This window comes from Gorilla gorilla, chromosome 10 (genome assembly GCF_029281585.2).
Source record: "Gorilla gorilla gorilla isolate KB3781 chromosome 10, NHGRI_mGorGor1-v2.1_pri, whole genome shotgun sequence".
Lineage (NCBI taxonomy): Eukaryota > Metazoa > Chordata > Mammalia > Primates > Hominidae > Gorilla > Gorilla gorilla.
The window spans coordinates 48,959,382-48,970,922 of record NC_073234.2 but is presented as its reverse complement, the minus strand read 5'-3'; the positions used below and the strand labels follow the sequence as shown (position 1 = coordinate 48,970,922).

Sequence of the window (11,541 nt, the reverse complement as noted above, 5' to 3'; positions counted from 1 at the left end):
CCTTGGTTGACTCCTGTCCCCACCTGACGCTATGTCTTGCACTCTATGCTATAGTCATGGCCAATTTCAACTCCAGGCAAATCCTCAAACTTCTGCTCTCTCCAACATCTTGGTTTTTGCACATGCTGTTGTTGCCTCTGCTTGGGACACTTCTTCCTTCTTAGTATGGCTAATTCATCATCCTTCACACCTCTGCTGGGACATTATATCCTTCAGGAAGCATTTAATGTTGCCCCAAGTCTGGGCGGGGCCTCTTGTCTGGGTAGTACAGCATCAGTTCTGCTTTTAATATAGTACTTAGCATATTGAGTCAAGTGCTTATGCACTTGTCCATCTGTCAGACATGTGCACTTGTCCATCTATCGGACAGGACTGTAAGCTCTTTGAGGGCCGGAATTGAATCTTGTCCATTACCATTTTCCCAGCATCATGCCTGGTATGTGGTAGGCACTTCTCAAATGTTTGTTGGATGAATAGACAAAAGATGAGAGGTGGGCAGTGGGCTGTGTGGAGGGGATGGCTGGGGGTGGAAGTCTATGGGCAGATCACACAGGGCTTGTATGCCATGTTAAGGAGCTTGGGCTATTTCTGGGAGGCAATGGGGAGCTACCGAAGGATGTGAGCTGGGGGGAACCGCAGTCAGTTTTTTATGTGAGAAAGGCCTTTCTAGCAGCATCGTGATCAATGAGTTGGATGGAGACACGAGTGGGAACAGAAAGACCAGGAAAGACCTATAATGAACTGATGAACTGGGGGAACTGAGGGTGGGTGAGACCTGGGGAGCAACAGATGGCAGGGTTCACTTTGGTCAGGGGAGGGTGCCTCTGAGCACAAGGCTATTCCCAGTGGTGGGGGGAAGTGGGCAGTGGGCTGGCTGGCACTTGTTTTTGGAGCCTTTGCTACCTCTCCTATGCCCTGCAGAACTGTCAGTCCCTCCAGGGAATGGCCTGGGCCCTCTTTCCTCAGTGCCTTCCCTGTGCCCAGGACACCAGTCTCTGCCCTACCTCAGTTCGGCAGGCTGTGATCTGGTGGAGTCTAGGAGGCAACTCCTCCAACCCCAGTGTGATCCAGAAGGAGAGGCCAGAGTCCCTGTGAGGTGAGCTTGGCAAGTTTATTGAAAACCCAGGAACACAAAGAGCAGTGCACACAGGCAGCCCACCCCACCCAACCCCCAGGCCTCCTTGGAGCTTGCAGACACAACCCTGCAGTGGACGGGGCTGGGCCTCACACCACGAGCAGGGGCAGGAGTATGGGGATCATTGCAGAGCCCGCCTGTCCGCCTGCACCCCACCTCGTGGACTCGCATGCTGGAGTTACACCAACAACCCAGGAAGAGAAACAGCCGGACAGAAGCCACTGGGAGAAAAGCCATCTCGGGGTTTAGGGAGCCTGGGGCCACCAAGGACTGGGATCCCCTTGATCAGGGAGAGAAGGAAAGAACCTTCTCCTACCAGGGAAAGGAAGAAGAAGGAAGTGAAGGATGTGGAGTTAAGGATGCCTGCAGTGTGGACGGTCAACTCCATTCTCCAAATTAACCTGAAGCCACGGGTGGTGAGGGCACTGGGTGGATTGTTGTTATTGCACAGAATGTGCATTTCTCCAGGCTGTTGCTGACAGGGAGAGGAGTGATCCAAAGGACAGAAATTGCGAGGCAGGGAGAAGCCGGCTTAGCTGGAACTGCTAATGGAGCATCTACATGGCAGAAAAATCCTCCAAGAGGACATGGGGCCAGGCAGAACAGCCGGGGGAGTGCTAAGGGGTGGCTTCCTGGCAGAAAGGGGAGCTGGAGACCCTCAAGCCCAGAGCCCACGAACCCTGGGGGCAGAAGCAGGAGCCGTGGAGCTGGTTCTTCTCTGGGCAGCAGCTGTCTGGGGCTGGGCTCTCAGTACTTGGTCCGGCAGGAGGTGGTGGTGGACACGAAGCGGACGCTGGAGCTGCGGCCGCCGCTGCAGCTGCTGAAGCCCCCCTGGGTGGGCAGGGGGCAGGGGACGCTGGGGACACAGGCCTCGCTGATGAGCACGGAGCCACTCTTTGTGCCAGTGCTCAGCAGGTCCCCAGTGGCCGGGGCGACCCGGGCTGCACCCAGGCTGGGGCCACAGGAAGCCAGGACCCCACTGGTGGCACAGACACTGCTGCTACCTGAGAAGGTGACCCCGCCGCGGGAGAAGGTGGAGCCGGCAACCGAAGGCTCAGGCCTGCACACCAGGCCGCCCCGGGAGCTGCTGACGGCTGCGGAGAAAGAAAGCATCAGGGAGGCTGCCGACACCAGGGCCCTCCACCTCCATGCTACCCCTGGGCTGCACCTCCGGGTCTGGTGGGGAGGGAGTGGGGTCAGGGTTGTGGCATCTGGGGAAGTGGTCCCTATTGTCTATACAGTCAGTATACACTTTTTCCCTCTCTGGATGGCTCAAAGACTGTGACTACATTAAAATCAAACATCCAGATGAAAATGATGACTTCATCCAATTCCCCAGATGTTTGCATGCATCCATAGGTTGACTGTCATTTATATACGGCTGAAGTCAAGTTGGGTTGTGAGATGCAGGTAGTGAGCTGGATTATCCAGACAGCTGGAACAGCAGCTTCCATAAAGCCATGGGCCTTTTCTCTTCCAGTTGTATTATGCCCCTCGGTGGTCTCCACATTTCTCCTAGCCCAGCACACAGGAAACCCCTCCAACACTAGTCCCTTGTCGCCTCTCTCCTGACCCACTGGTGGCTGTGCTCTGTAGCCCTCTGCTCTCCCTTGGACACAACTCCATGCCTCAGGACTCAAATCCACAGAAGAGCTTGCTAGCTAGACCAGCCCCATCCATGGAGGGGTACACTCTTTCCTGCCCTTTCATCTTACCCAGAATCCTTCCTGCCATCCATGATGTTCACTCAAGCTTGACCTCCTGCAGAAAGCCATTGCCTGCGGCTTCCCCTGCCCACTCACCGCCTCCATGAGAGTGGGAAGGGACACTGTCTTCCAAGTATATGTAGCTCTGACTGTCTGACCCACCCAGTTTAGCACTTGGTTCCACTACATGTCAGTGTTCATTTGTGTTTTTGGAGTCAGAAATCTGGGTTTGAAATCTGGTTCACTTTGTAAGTTCTGGCAAATCATGTACTTTCTCTGAGTGGACAAAACAGGGATGCCAGTATCTGCTTTTCTTCCCAGGGATCCTTCCAGGGTTAGGTTGATGGTGGCTAGGACTCATCTTCTCAAGAAGATTCTATTTCTAGAGAGCGTGGGCTGGGTCTTGCCTTGCCAGTGTCCCCAGACTGCCATGCCCGGCACACTGCCCTGCGTGCTTTGGGTACAACCCATGCTTTGGCTGCAGCAGTGGGGAGACTTCCATTTGGCCTTATTGCATTCCCTGCCATCAGGGGATGAGAGTCTCCCCTGGCAGAGGCGTCCCATTCCTTCTAAGTCCCATTCCTTCTAAGTCCTTCTAAGTTCCCTTGAAGGACAAGGCCGCTCAAAGCAAAAAAGCTGGCTGTCCTCCACTTTGGAGGCCTTGAAAACCTTTATGAATGTTTTGCTCTGGGGAAGGCAGGCTCTGGGGAGATCTCAGACCTCAGCTAAGAAGATGCTCCCCATCCAGGGCTGGAAGGTCCCAGCTCCCCTGACTGTCGTGGCCAGACCGGCCATGTCGGACGCCTCCTGACCCCAGTGTGAGCCTAAGTTTAAAGGAAGTTTGAAGAGGAGAGAAATGTGTGAAGAGGAAAAAACAAGTTTCTTACATATGTTTACTGGTCCAACACCTTCACAGAGCCTGGAAAGGGAAAGAAACAAATCATTTCACATGCACTATTGTTTCCTGAAAACCTATTTGCCATAAAAAGGGCTTTCTTGTCTGAGTAGATCTGTGGAGCAGTAGTTCTAACCCCTGGTTATACACACATCTGGGGAGCGTTGAGAAACACGTTCTTAGACCCTATCCCAAAACCATTAGATTAAAATATTTAAGGAAATTTATCATTAGTAGTAATTTTAGCAAAATTACTAATGATTCTGGTGCAGCTTATCTAGACTTGCATTTGAGAATCACAGGTCTAGAGCCTTCTTCTGATTCCCTGACAAGGGCAATGCAACTAATGTTTGCAGAGAAGGTATTGTCATCTTTAAAGACTATGTATTTCTGCAGTTCTTCACTGTCCCCTTCTCTTCCTTAGTCTTTCTAGATGCCTAAGTCTGACTTCACTCTCCTGCTGGACTGAGAGTACTCACCGGCTCTCCTCGCCCTCCAGCAGGCGCCTGTAGGTGGCGATCTCGATGTCCAGGCCCAGCTTGGCATTCATCAGCTCCTGGTACTCGCGCAGCTGCCGCGCCATGTCCTGCTTGGCCTGCTGCAGGGCACACTCCAGATCTGCCAGCTTGCATTTGGCGTCACTGAGGGTCGCCTCACCCTGCTGCTCGGCCTCGGCCACTGCAGCCTCCAACTTGGCACGCTGCAGGGAAGGCAGTTTGCAGGTAGGCTTCAGCAGTGCCAGGGCATCCCCAGGTTGGGTTAGAAACACTGCCCCTCTTAGTGGGAACATAGCCTGGGGCCAAGGAAGGGATGGACCCCATGGTGGCTGCTTTCCCAGGCACTGGAGATCCTGTAGTTTGATGTCACTATGGGGTAGGGCATTGCTGTTGTTTCCATCCCCGCTGACTTTGTCACTGCTGATTTCAGCTGCCCCAGAGCCACGGCATCTAGAGGGTAAACTTATTCTTTCTGTACCACCTTCCCTGCTGGGTCTGCTCTAGCCCTTTACTTCTATGTGGGAAGCTCTCCTTCCCTTCCATATTTTTATCCTCCAGAAAGCCTTCCTGGACTGATCCCTCCATTCCTTGGTTTCTGGGTCTTGATGGTCTCCCTCACCTCATTAGACTTGGGGGTTCCCAAAGCCTGAGGCCCTGGTTCTCCCTCATCTGAGGCTTTCCCTCGTTTCCTTTGCCCACCTGAGCCTTGGCGTGCTCAATCTCTGCCTTAAGCCTCTGGATCAGGCGGGTCAGTTCGTTGATCTCATTCCGTATGTTGCGCAGGTTGTCACAGTGTTGGCCAGCTGTCACCTGCATCTCTTCATACTGGGGAGAGAGGAGGGTATTTTGAGGGTTCAGAGGTCAGGTCAAGATCACAGCCCCCACTGAGTTGGGGGCCTCAAACCTCCCTGGGCCCGATCTGTTATATATGAGTCATCCCCAGAGCTGCCTACATCCCTTCCCCAGCCTCCACTGCCCACCTTGGTCTGGTACCAGGCCTCAGCATCAGCCCGGCTGCGCCTGGCCACCTCCTCATACTGGGCCTTGACCTCAGCAATGATCCCATCAAGGTTCAGGTCACGGCTGTTGTCCATCTTCACAATGACCGACGTCTCTGAGATGTGCGACTGCAGCAACTGGATTTCCTGTGTTGGAGGATTGGGGAGACAGATGTGCTTAGAGTCTCATTTAGTAGCTGGGACTCTGCCACAGGGGGCCCAGGAAGTGGTGTCAGGGGCAGAGAGCATCACTCATTGGTTCATAAAAAAGCAAGACCATCTAAATTGATGATAAAGAAAAAGACACGTCTGAGAACCATCTCAGGCTGACTTTAGAGCTCTTGTGATCTACTCAGAAACATCCCTTTAACACACTACTTTGCTCAGTAAGTATTAAAACCATGGGGACCTAAGAACATGGTGGAAGAAAGTGGGAGCCACTCTAGGGCTTAAACTTTTCTTAGATTATCTACAAAGTGGCTGGGCTGGTCACAGACCGTTGAGACCTGACAATATTTTAGCACATGGTGGTCTAGGAATTCCTATATCCCAAGCCCTTAACAGAAGAACCGAGGGGCTTGGGACTGGCCTGCAAAGAGAGTTCCAGAGGAGGCTTTTCTCAGCCTCTTCACTTAGAGCTAGCAATTCAGCTCTGGCTGGGCCTATACCAGACTGGACAGATTGCTTATGAAGCAAAAGACAGCTGGTTTGGCTAATTAGGTCAAACACATTTTTTCTTACCTCTCCTGGCAAATCAATTTTTCAGTCTTCTGGTCAGTACACAGGAAGTGACATTTCTAGATCCCAGTCTTTAAATTGGTAAATAAGGAGTTGAATCATAGATCCAAGGAGTTTGACTTGCATCAGGCTGCTGAAAAGCCTGCTCACCTTCCCTTCCCCATTTGAAGACATATTGGCATATATAGCATACAGATTTGAGTGAGAGGAAAGATATATGATAGCAAATGTTTGAAAATATGCTAGCCCAGGCTAAGCATTCAGGGAGTCCAGGCCAAACATTGATCTCTTTGGGTGCCCTAGAGAAGATGAACCCTCACCTCCATGTAAAGCGTTTTTAGAAAGTCAATTTCCTGAGTTAGGGTATCCACGTTGGCCTCGAGATCAGACTTGTTCATGAAAGCTGCATCCACATCCTGTATAAAACAGAGAAGGATAAATACTCATCGCCTGGGCACTGTTTCACCTTCCCACCTGTGTCTGGAGATGGGTGCAAAGAGGCAGCCACTTCCCACAGATGGTAAGGTTGCTGGGTAGAAGTGAAGCTCAGCCACTTTTGCTCATTTCCCTATTACAATGCCAACATTCCCCCAGAGGCTGCTGGACATTTCCTGATGTTCAGTTAGAGGCAAAGAAAATCTAGATAATCCAAGATGCTTAGGTCACCTTTTCATACCTCTGCTCTCATGTGACCCAATCCTAAAGAATCTGAGGCTGAACCTGAACTTTGTAGGAAATCTCTTATTATCTCTGAGGTTCCACTGTCTCCACTGTCTTGGTGTGAGTAGTCCCAGACTCCACAGGGCTGCCTGAGCAGTTTCCTGGGGAGTCTTGAGAACATTTGCCGGTCCAGAGGAGAAGTTGGCCTGGCCTGTGGTTCCCCCTTACCTTCTTCAGAGCCACAAACTCATTCTCAGCATTGGCCCGACATACCACTTCCTCTTCATACCTGATGATAAAGGTTAAGAGGGTGAGTGCTTACTCTGAACTGAGAGGCAGTTACTCCCAACTCCCCAGGGAACCTTGCAAGATCTCTCAGTCGGTGCAGGATCATGGTTCCCTATTGCTATCTGAATGCTATAACATCGTCCCCTCTGTCTCATCTTTATGACCTTTCATAAGCCAGTGCCTCTCAGTTTCTCCAAATCCCTTCCACTTTCTTAATGTGGGTTTGGGATCTGAAAACCTGGTCTATTGCTATGTTCCTCTGACAGAAATAATGTAGGATCATTGCACTTGACTATAGAGCAAGTAGGGCCCAACTGAAAAAGATACTGAACATGGGCATCTTTTTCCTCAGGAGGGCCTCCTCTTCTCTGTTCACATATCTCTACCCACCCCCACCTCCCCAGGCTTGATGTGGTAACCAGCATTCAACCCTGATCCTTCCAGCTGCCCTCATCTGAGCTTGGCAGCTAATTCTGGGGCCAGGCCTGGCCTGTCACTGGTCTGTGCAGCTCAGATGTCACTCACTTCTTCTTGAAGCCCTCTAGGACATCCTGCAGGTGGTTCCTCTCAGCCTGGAGCCGGGCCTGATCGCTGACCAGGACCAGCACCTCCAACTGCCTCCGCAGGTTGGTGATGTAGCTCTCGAAGAGTGGCTCCAGGTTGCTCCTGACACATTTCTGCTCTTGGAGGAAGCTCCACTTGGTCTCTAGGAGCTTATTCTGCTGCTCCAGGAACCGCACCTAAATCCACAGGGCACATAAATGGCATTTGAAGTGCTTGATAGGGTTCATGCCTTGACCAAGCTCTTGAGATGGCCAGCGATGACTTGACCACATGTCGACAGGGTTCTCTCCTCTGCTGACTTTCATTCCTCCACTAACTCAGCAGAAGCTGAAAGGGCAGGTTGTGACTCCCTCCTTGTGCTCGGCTAGGCCTAGTTACCAATATGGGGTTTTGAACCATACCACTTCAGTACCATTCCCCTATCCAGTCTCTAAGAAAGCTGTACACTGGTACATCAGGAAGTTGGAAGGGTTGATTCTATTTAAGCTCGGGTTTGCCTATATCTGAAAACTGATGCCAGGCATCCCTGGCAGAGAATGAGGAGCAGAGTAAACTACATTTGGGGTGGGATATGGTACTGGGAGGTAGGAATTCTCAGATTGTAAGCCCTATCCAACATCGCAGATATTCCATTGGCTCAGATGTGTAGAGCTGGAAGAGAACTTACAGACCCTTTACCCCAGCCCCTCATTTTAGAGAGGAAGAACCCAAAACTTACAGAGGTTCTCCTTCATTCTCAGACATAACCATTCCATCTCCACATAGACATGGTGTGTGGGATGTCAGTTCTTTTGGGTTATCCGCATCACTGTTCCCACTCATCTGCCTGGAGGCCAGTGACTACCAGTGGTCATTCCCTACAATTTCCCTGAATCTAGGCAACTTGGCCGAATTTTGATACCCCATGTGGGGGTATGAATTCTTCTTCTTTTTTTAATTACTCAACTCCATTCTCTACTTTTCTAAGCCTGAATAGATGAGGCCACTCAGCCTCAGAAACTATGAAAACTTCATAAGGAACAAAAGGATCTCAAAGAATAAAACCTCTTAAACATATACCAGCCAACACCTGGCTAAAGTCCCAGTGTTTCCAGCCTGTTTCAGAGACATTTCTAAGTGACCAGATGCAACATCTTAGTTTGTCGAGATACCCTCGAGTTTAGCTGGATGCTCCTCTGTCCTCCAGAAGATGTCAACACTGTCGGAATCTATCCCACCATGCAGCTCGTCCTCTGGCTTGGCCTTGCTCTGCAGCAGAGCAACCCAGAAAGCATACCACAATGCCTGAGGTAGGCACTTGAAAGATCTGAGGTCAAGGTCAAGTCCCCAGAACCGGGCCAGTTCTTTCTAAGGGAAAGAGCACTCTAGTGCATTTTGGCTGTAATATTCCTAGACCCAGAGATTCAGCTATCATAGGTACCTTGTCAATGAAGGAAGCAAACTTGTTGTTGAGGGTCTTGATTTGCTCCTTCTCATCCTTCTTCACCCTCTGGGCATTGGGGTCAATCTCCAGGTTGAGGGGGGTCAGCAGGCTCTTGTTCACAGTCACAGCTGTGATAGATGGGGCTGCTTGGACTCCAACCCCTCCAACTCTGTAACCAAAGCCAGGGCCACCAAAACCATAGCCAATGCCACTGCCAGCTCCAAAGCCCAGACCAACACAGCTGTCAGCCCTAGGCCCCAGACCAACACCTCTCCCGTCACCAAAACCCATCCCACAGCCAGCACCAAAGCGGACTCCACAGTGGATGGGCCGAGAGCCTACAGCTGCTATCCGGGGTGAGTACGATCCAAAGGTGATGACGCTCCGACTACCAAAGCTGCCAAGGCCCCGGGATCCGGGCCCACTCCAACAGGAGACAGAGTTGGCCCGGAAGCGGTTCAGGTTCTGTGGTGTCATTGCTGAACAAGAGCTGAAGTTGCCCACCCGGTGACCAGAGCTGACTCGGTAGGAGCGGCAAGACATGATGGCTTCCTGGTTGGGAGCGAAAGAGCGAGTGTAGAATGGGTGAGCTGGAGCTGGGAGTCCCTCTGAGGCCAGTGGAACCCTTGCGCCCCTTTTATGTGTGTGGTGATCTGAGGCTTGGCCCCATAAAAATGAAAAAAATCCATTTGCAGGCATTTATGAGCTTGGGTAGTTAGCAGAAACTCTGCATGCGTATAACCTCCTTGACAATGAGTTAACGCAGACACACCTAGTCTCATCGGGATGAGGGCTGTAACAGCAAACCAATAAACATTAAAAACACATAAACACATAAACATTATAGTCCTATTTTTCCCTATAAGTCTACCACAATTGCCATTAAGGGGACATTAATTTGCTTTGGTCATAAATGAAATAGGTTTTTTCACTGTGAGTGTAGCTAACCACCAGAAAGTTAGGATGGTGACAGCTCCAGCAAGAGGCTCACATGGGATGCATCCGTGAAGATATAACCCCCTAAAGAGGTGGGAGTGTGTGCACATCTCCAAGCAAGAAGTGATATGGAGAAAATACAGTTTGTTGCATTTCTGCAAATCAATTAAATAATCAAAAAACCTGCCATGTTTTATCCGATATGGCTGTTTAGTATACAAGAGTTGTATCTACAGTAAAGCTCATTTGGGCTAGTGTAGACATATCTGTGATTTGAGACACTCAGAGATATTCATTCATTCTACAGTTTTAGAGTGCCTGCTATGTATCCAGCAGTGTGCTTGCTGCTGAGGGTACAGAGATTACAAAGACAGTCTCTATCTTCATGGTAGTAGGGGAAGATTTATCTTAAATTTTTTTTTTTTTTTAGAGACAGGATCTAGTTGCCCAGGCTGGTCTTGAACTCCTGGGCTCAAGTGATCCTCCTGCCTCCGCCTCCCAGGTAGCTGGGACTACAGGCTTGCACCACCATGCCCAGCAGAACATTTATCTTGAGGATTTCCAGCAGTCAACACTTTGTGGCATGATTTGAGGCCAAAGCATTGGAAAGTTTCTGTATAGAAAGCTAACTACATGATTTTTAGCCCCCAAATATAACATAGGTGTGATTTATGGGCCTGTCCATTTAGGTTCCTTGAATTATTGATGAATCTTTGGTTAGGATAGAGAGACACAAAGCAATATACATCTGGATAGAAAAGGAAAAGTTCTCAGCAGCTGAATATTATCATTGTTAGCAATATTGCAGCTCTTTTAGGACCCTGAGCCAGGCTGGTGTTTACCTTTTCTATTCTAGTGCGTGCTTTGCCCAGGGGAACTCATGTTTGACTGGACGCTTGAGACTCTTTGGGATGCTTGGAATTCCACTTGGAAGGGGATGTATGCTTTTGACCAGAAGCATCCAGCTCATTTGTGCGGTGTTTTCTTTTTCCAGCTATCAGCTGTATGTCTAAGGGGGAAATGAAGCAGAAAAACAATAAGAAGTGCATACTTCTCGTCAAGACCACCAGTGGCCTCCAGGTTAAATTCAATGGTCTGTCCTCAGTTCTCACTTTCTTCACATAGCTGACCATGCCCTTTCTCTTGAAACACGCTCTTCTTTTGATTTTCAGACACTACACTCTCTCGATTTCTTGCCACACTCTTTTCAGTCTTCTAAGCCAGTTCCTCCTCATATCCCCAACCTCTAGACACTGCAGAGTCCCTGGCTCAATCCTTGGGTATCTATTCTCTTCTTTAGACTCATTGCCTTGGTGATATTATACAGACTCAGGACTTTAAATACCATCTATTCATTCATGACTGCCAAGGCACAACTCTATCCCAGACCTCCCTACCCCTAAACGCCACACATATATTTTAACCAACATCTCTATTTGGATATCAGATAGGCATCTCAAACTTAATACAGTCGTCCCTTGGTATCCCCAGGTAGTTGGTTCCAGGACCCCTTGTGGATACCAAAATCCATGGATGTTCGTCGAGCCTCTGATATACAATGGTGTAGTATTTGCATGTAACCCACACACATCCTTCTGTATACTTGAAATCATCACTGGATTATAATACCTAATACAATGTAAATGCTATGTAAATAGTTGTTATACTTTATTGACAAGAAAAAGTCTGTACTTGTTCAGC

The 11,541-nt window shown here is 49.8% G+C and overlaps 1 protein-coding gene across 1 annotated transcript; it reads right to left on the bottom strand.

The window, feature by feature from the left end:
* Nucleotides 1–1,194: 1,194 nt before the first annotated feature.
* On the bottom strand, nucleotides 1,195–9,514 carry KRT84 (keratin 84). The gene is made up of 9 exons (XM_004053167.4): nucleotides 8,902–9,514; nucleotides 7,443–7,657; nucleotides 6,858–6,918; nucleotides 6,290–6,385; nucleotides 5,214–5,378; nucleotides 4,933–5,058; nucleotides 4,216–4,436; nucleotides 3,729–3,760; nucleotides 1,195–2,229 (listed from the first exon to the last, which is right to left on the bottom strand). Exons 1-9 carry the CDS (start codon nucleotides 9,445–9,447, stop codon nucleotides 1,883–1,885), a joined length of 1,809 nt encoding a protein of 602 aa, XP_004053215.4. The 5' UTR covers nucleotides 9,448–9,514; the 3' UTR covers nucleotides 1,195–1,882.
* Between the last annotated feature and the right edge of the window lie 2,027 nt (nucleotides 9,515–11,541).

What these genes read in the sequence shown, in the direction of transcription:
- KRT84 (XM_004053167.4), bottom strand. Translation starts at nt 9,447, where the DNA reads ATGTCTTGCCGCTCCTACCGAGTCAGCTCTGGTCACCGGGTGGGCAAC. An exon ending in AGTTTGTGGCTCTGAAGAAG is followed by an intron (nt 6,386 to 6,857) that starts GTAAGGGGGAAC and finishes TGTTTTATACAG; the next exon opens with GATGTGGATGCAGCTTTCAT. An exon ending in TGTTGGACCAGTAAACATAT is followed by an intron (nt 2,230 to 3,728) that starts GTAAGAAACTTG and finishes CTTTCTCCGCAG; the next exon opens with CCGTCAGCAGCTCCCGGGGC.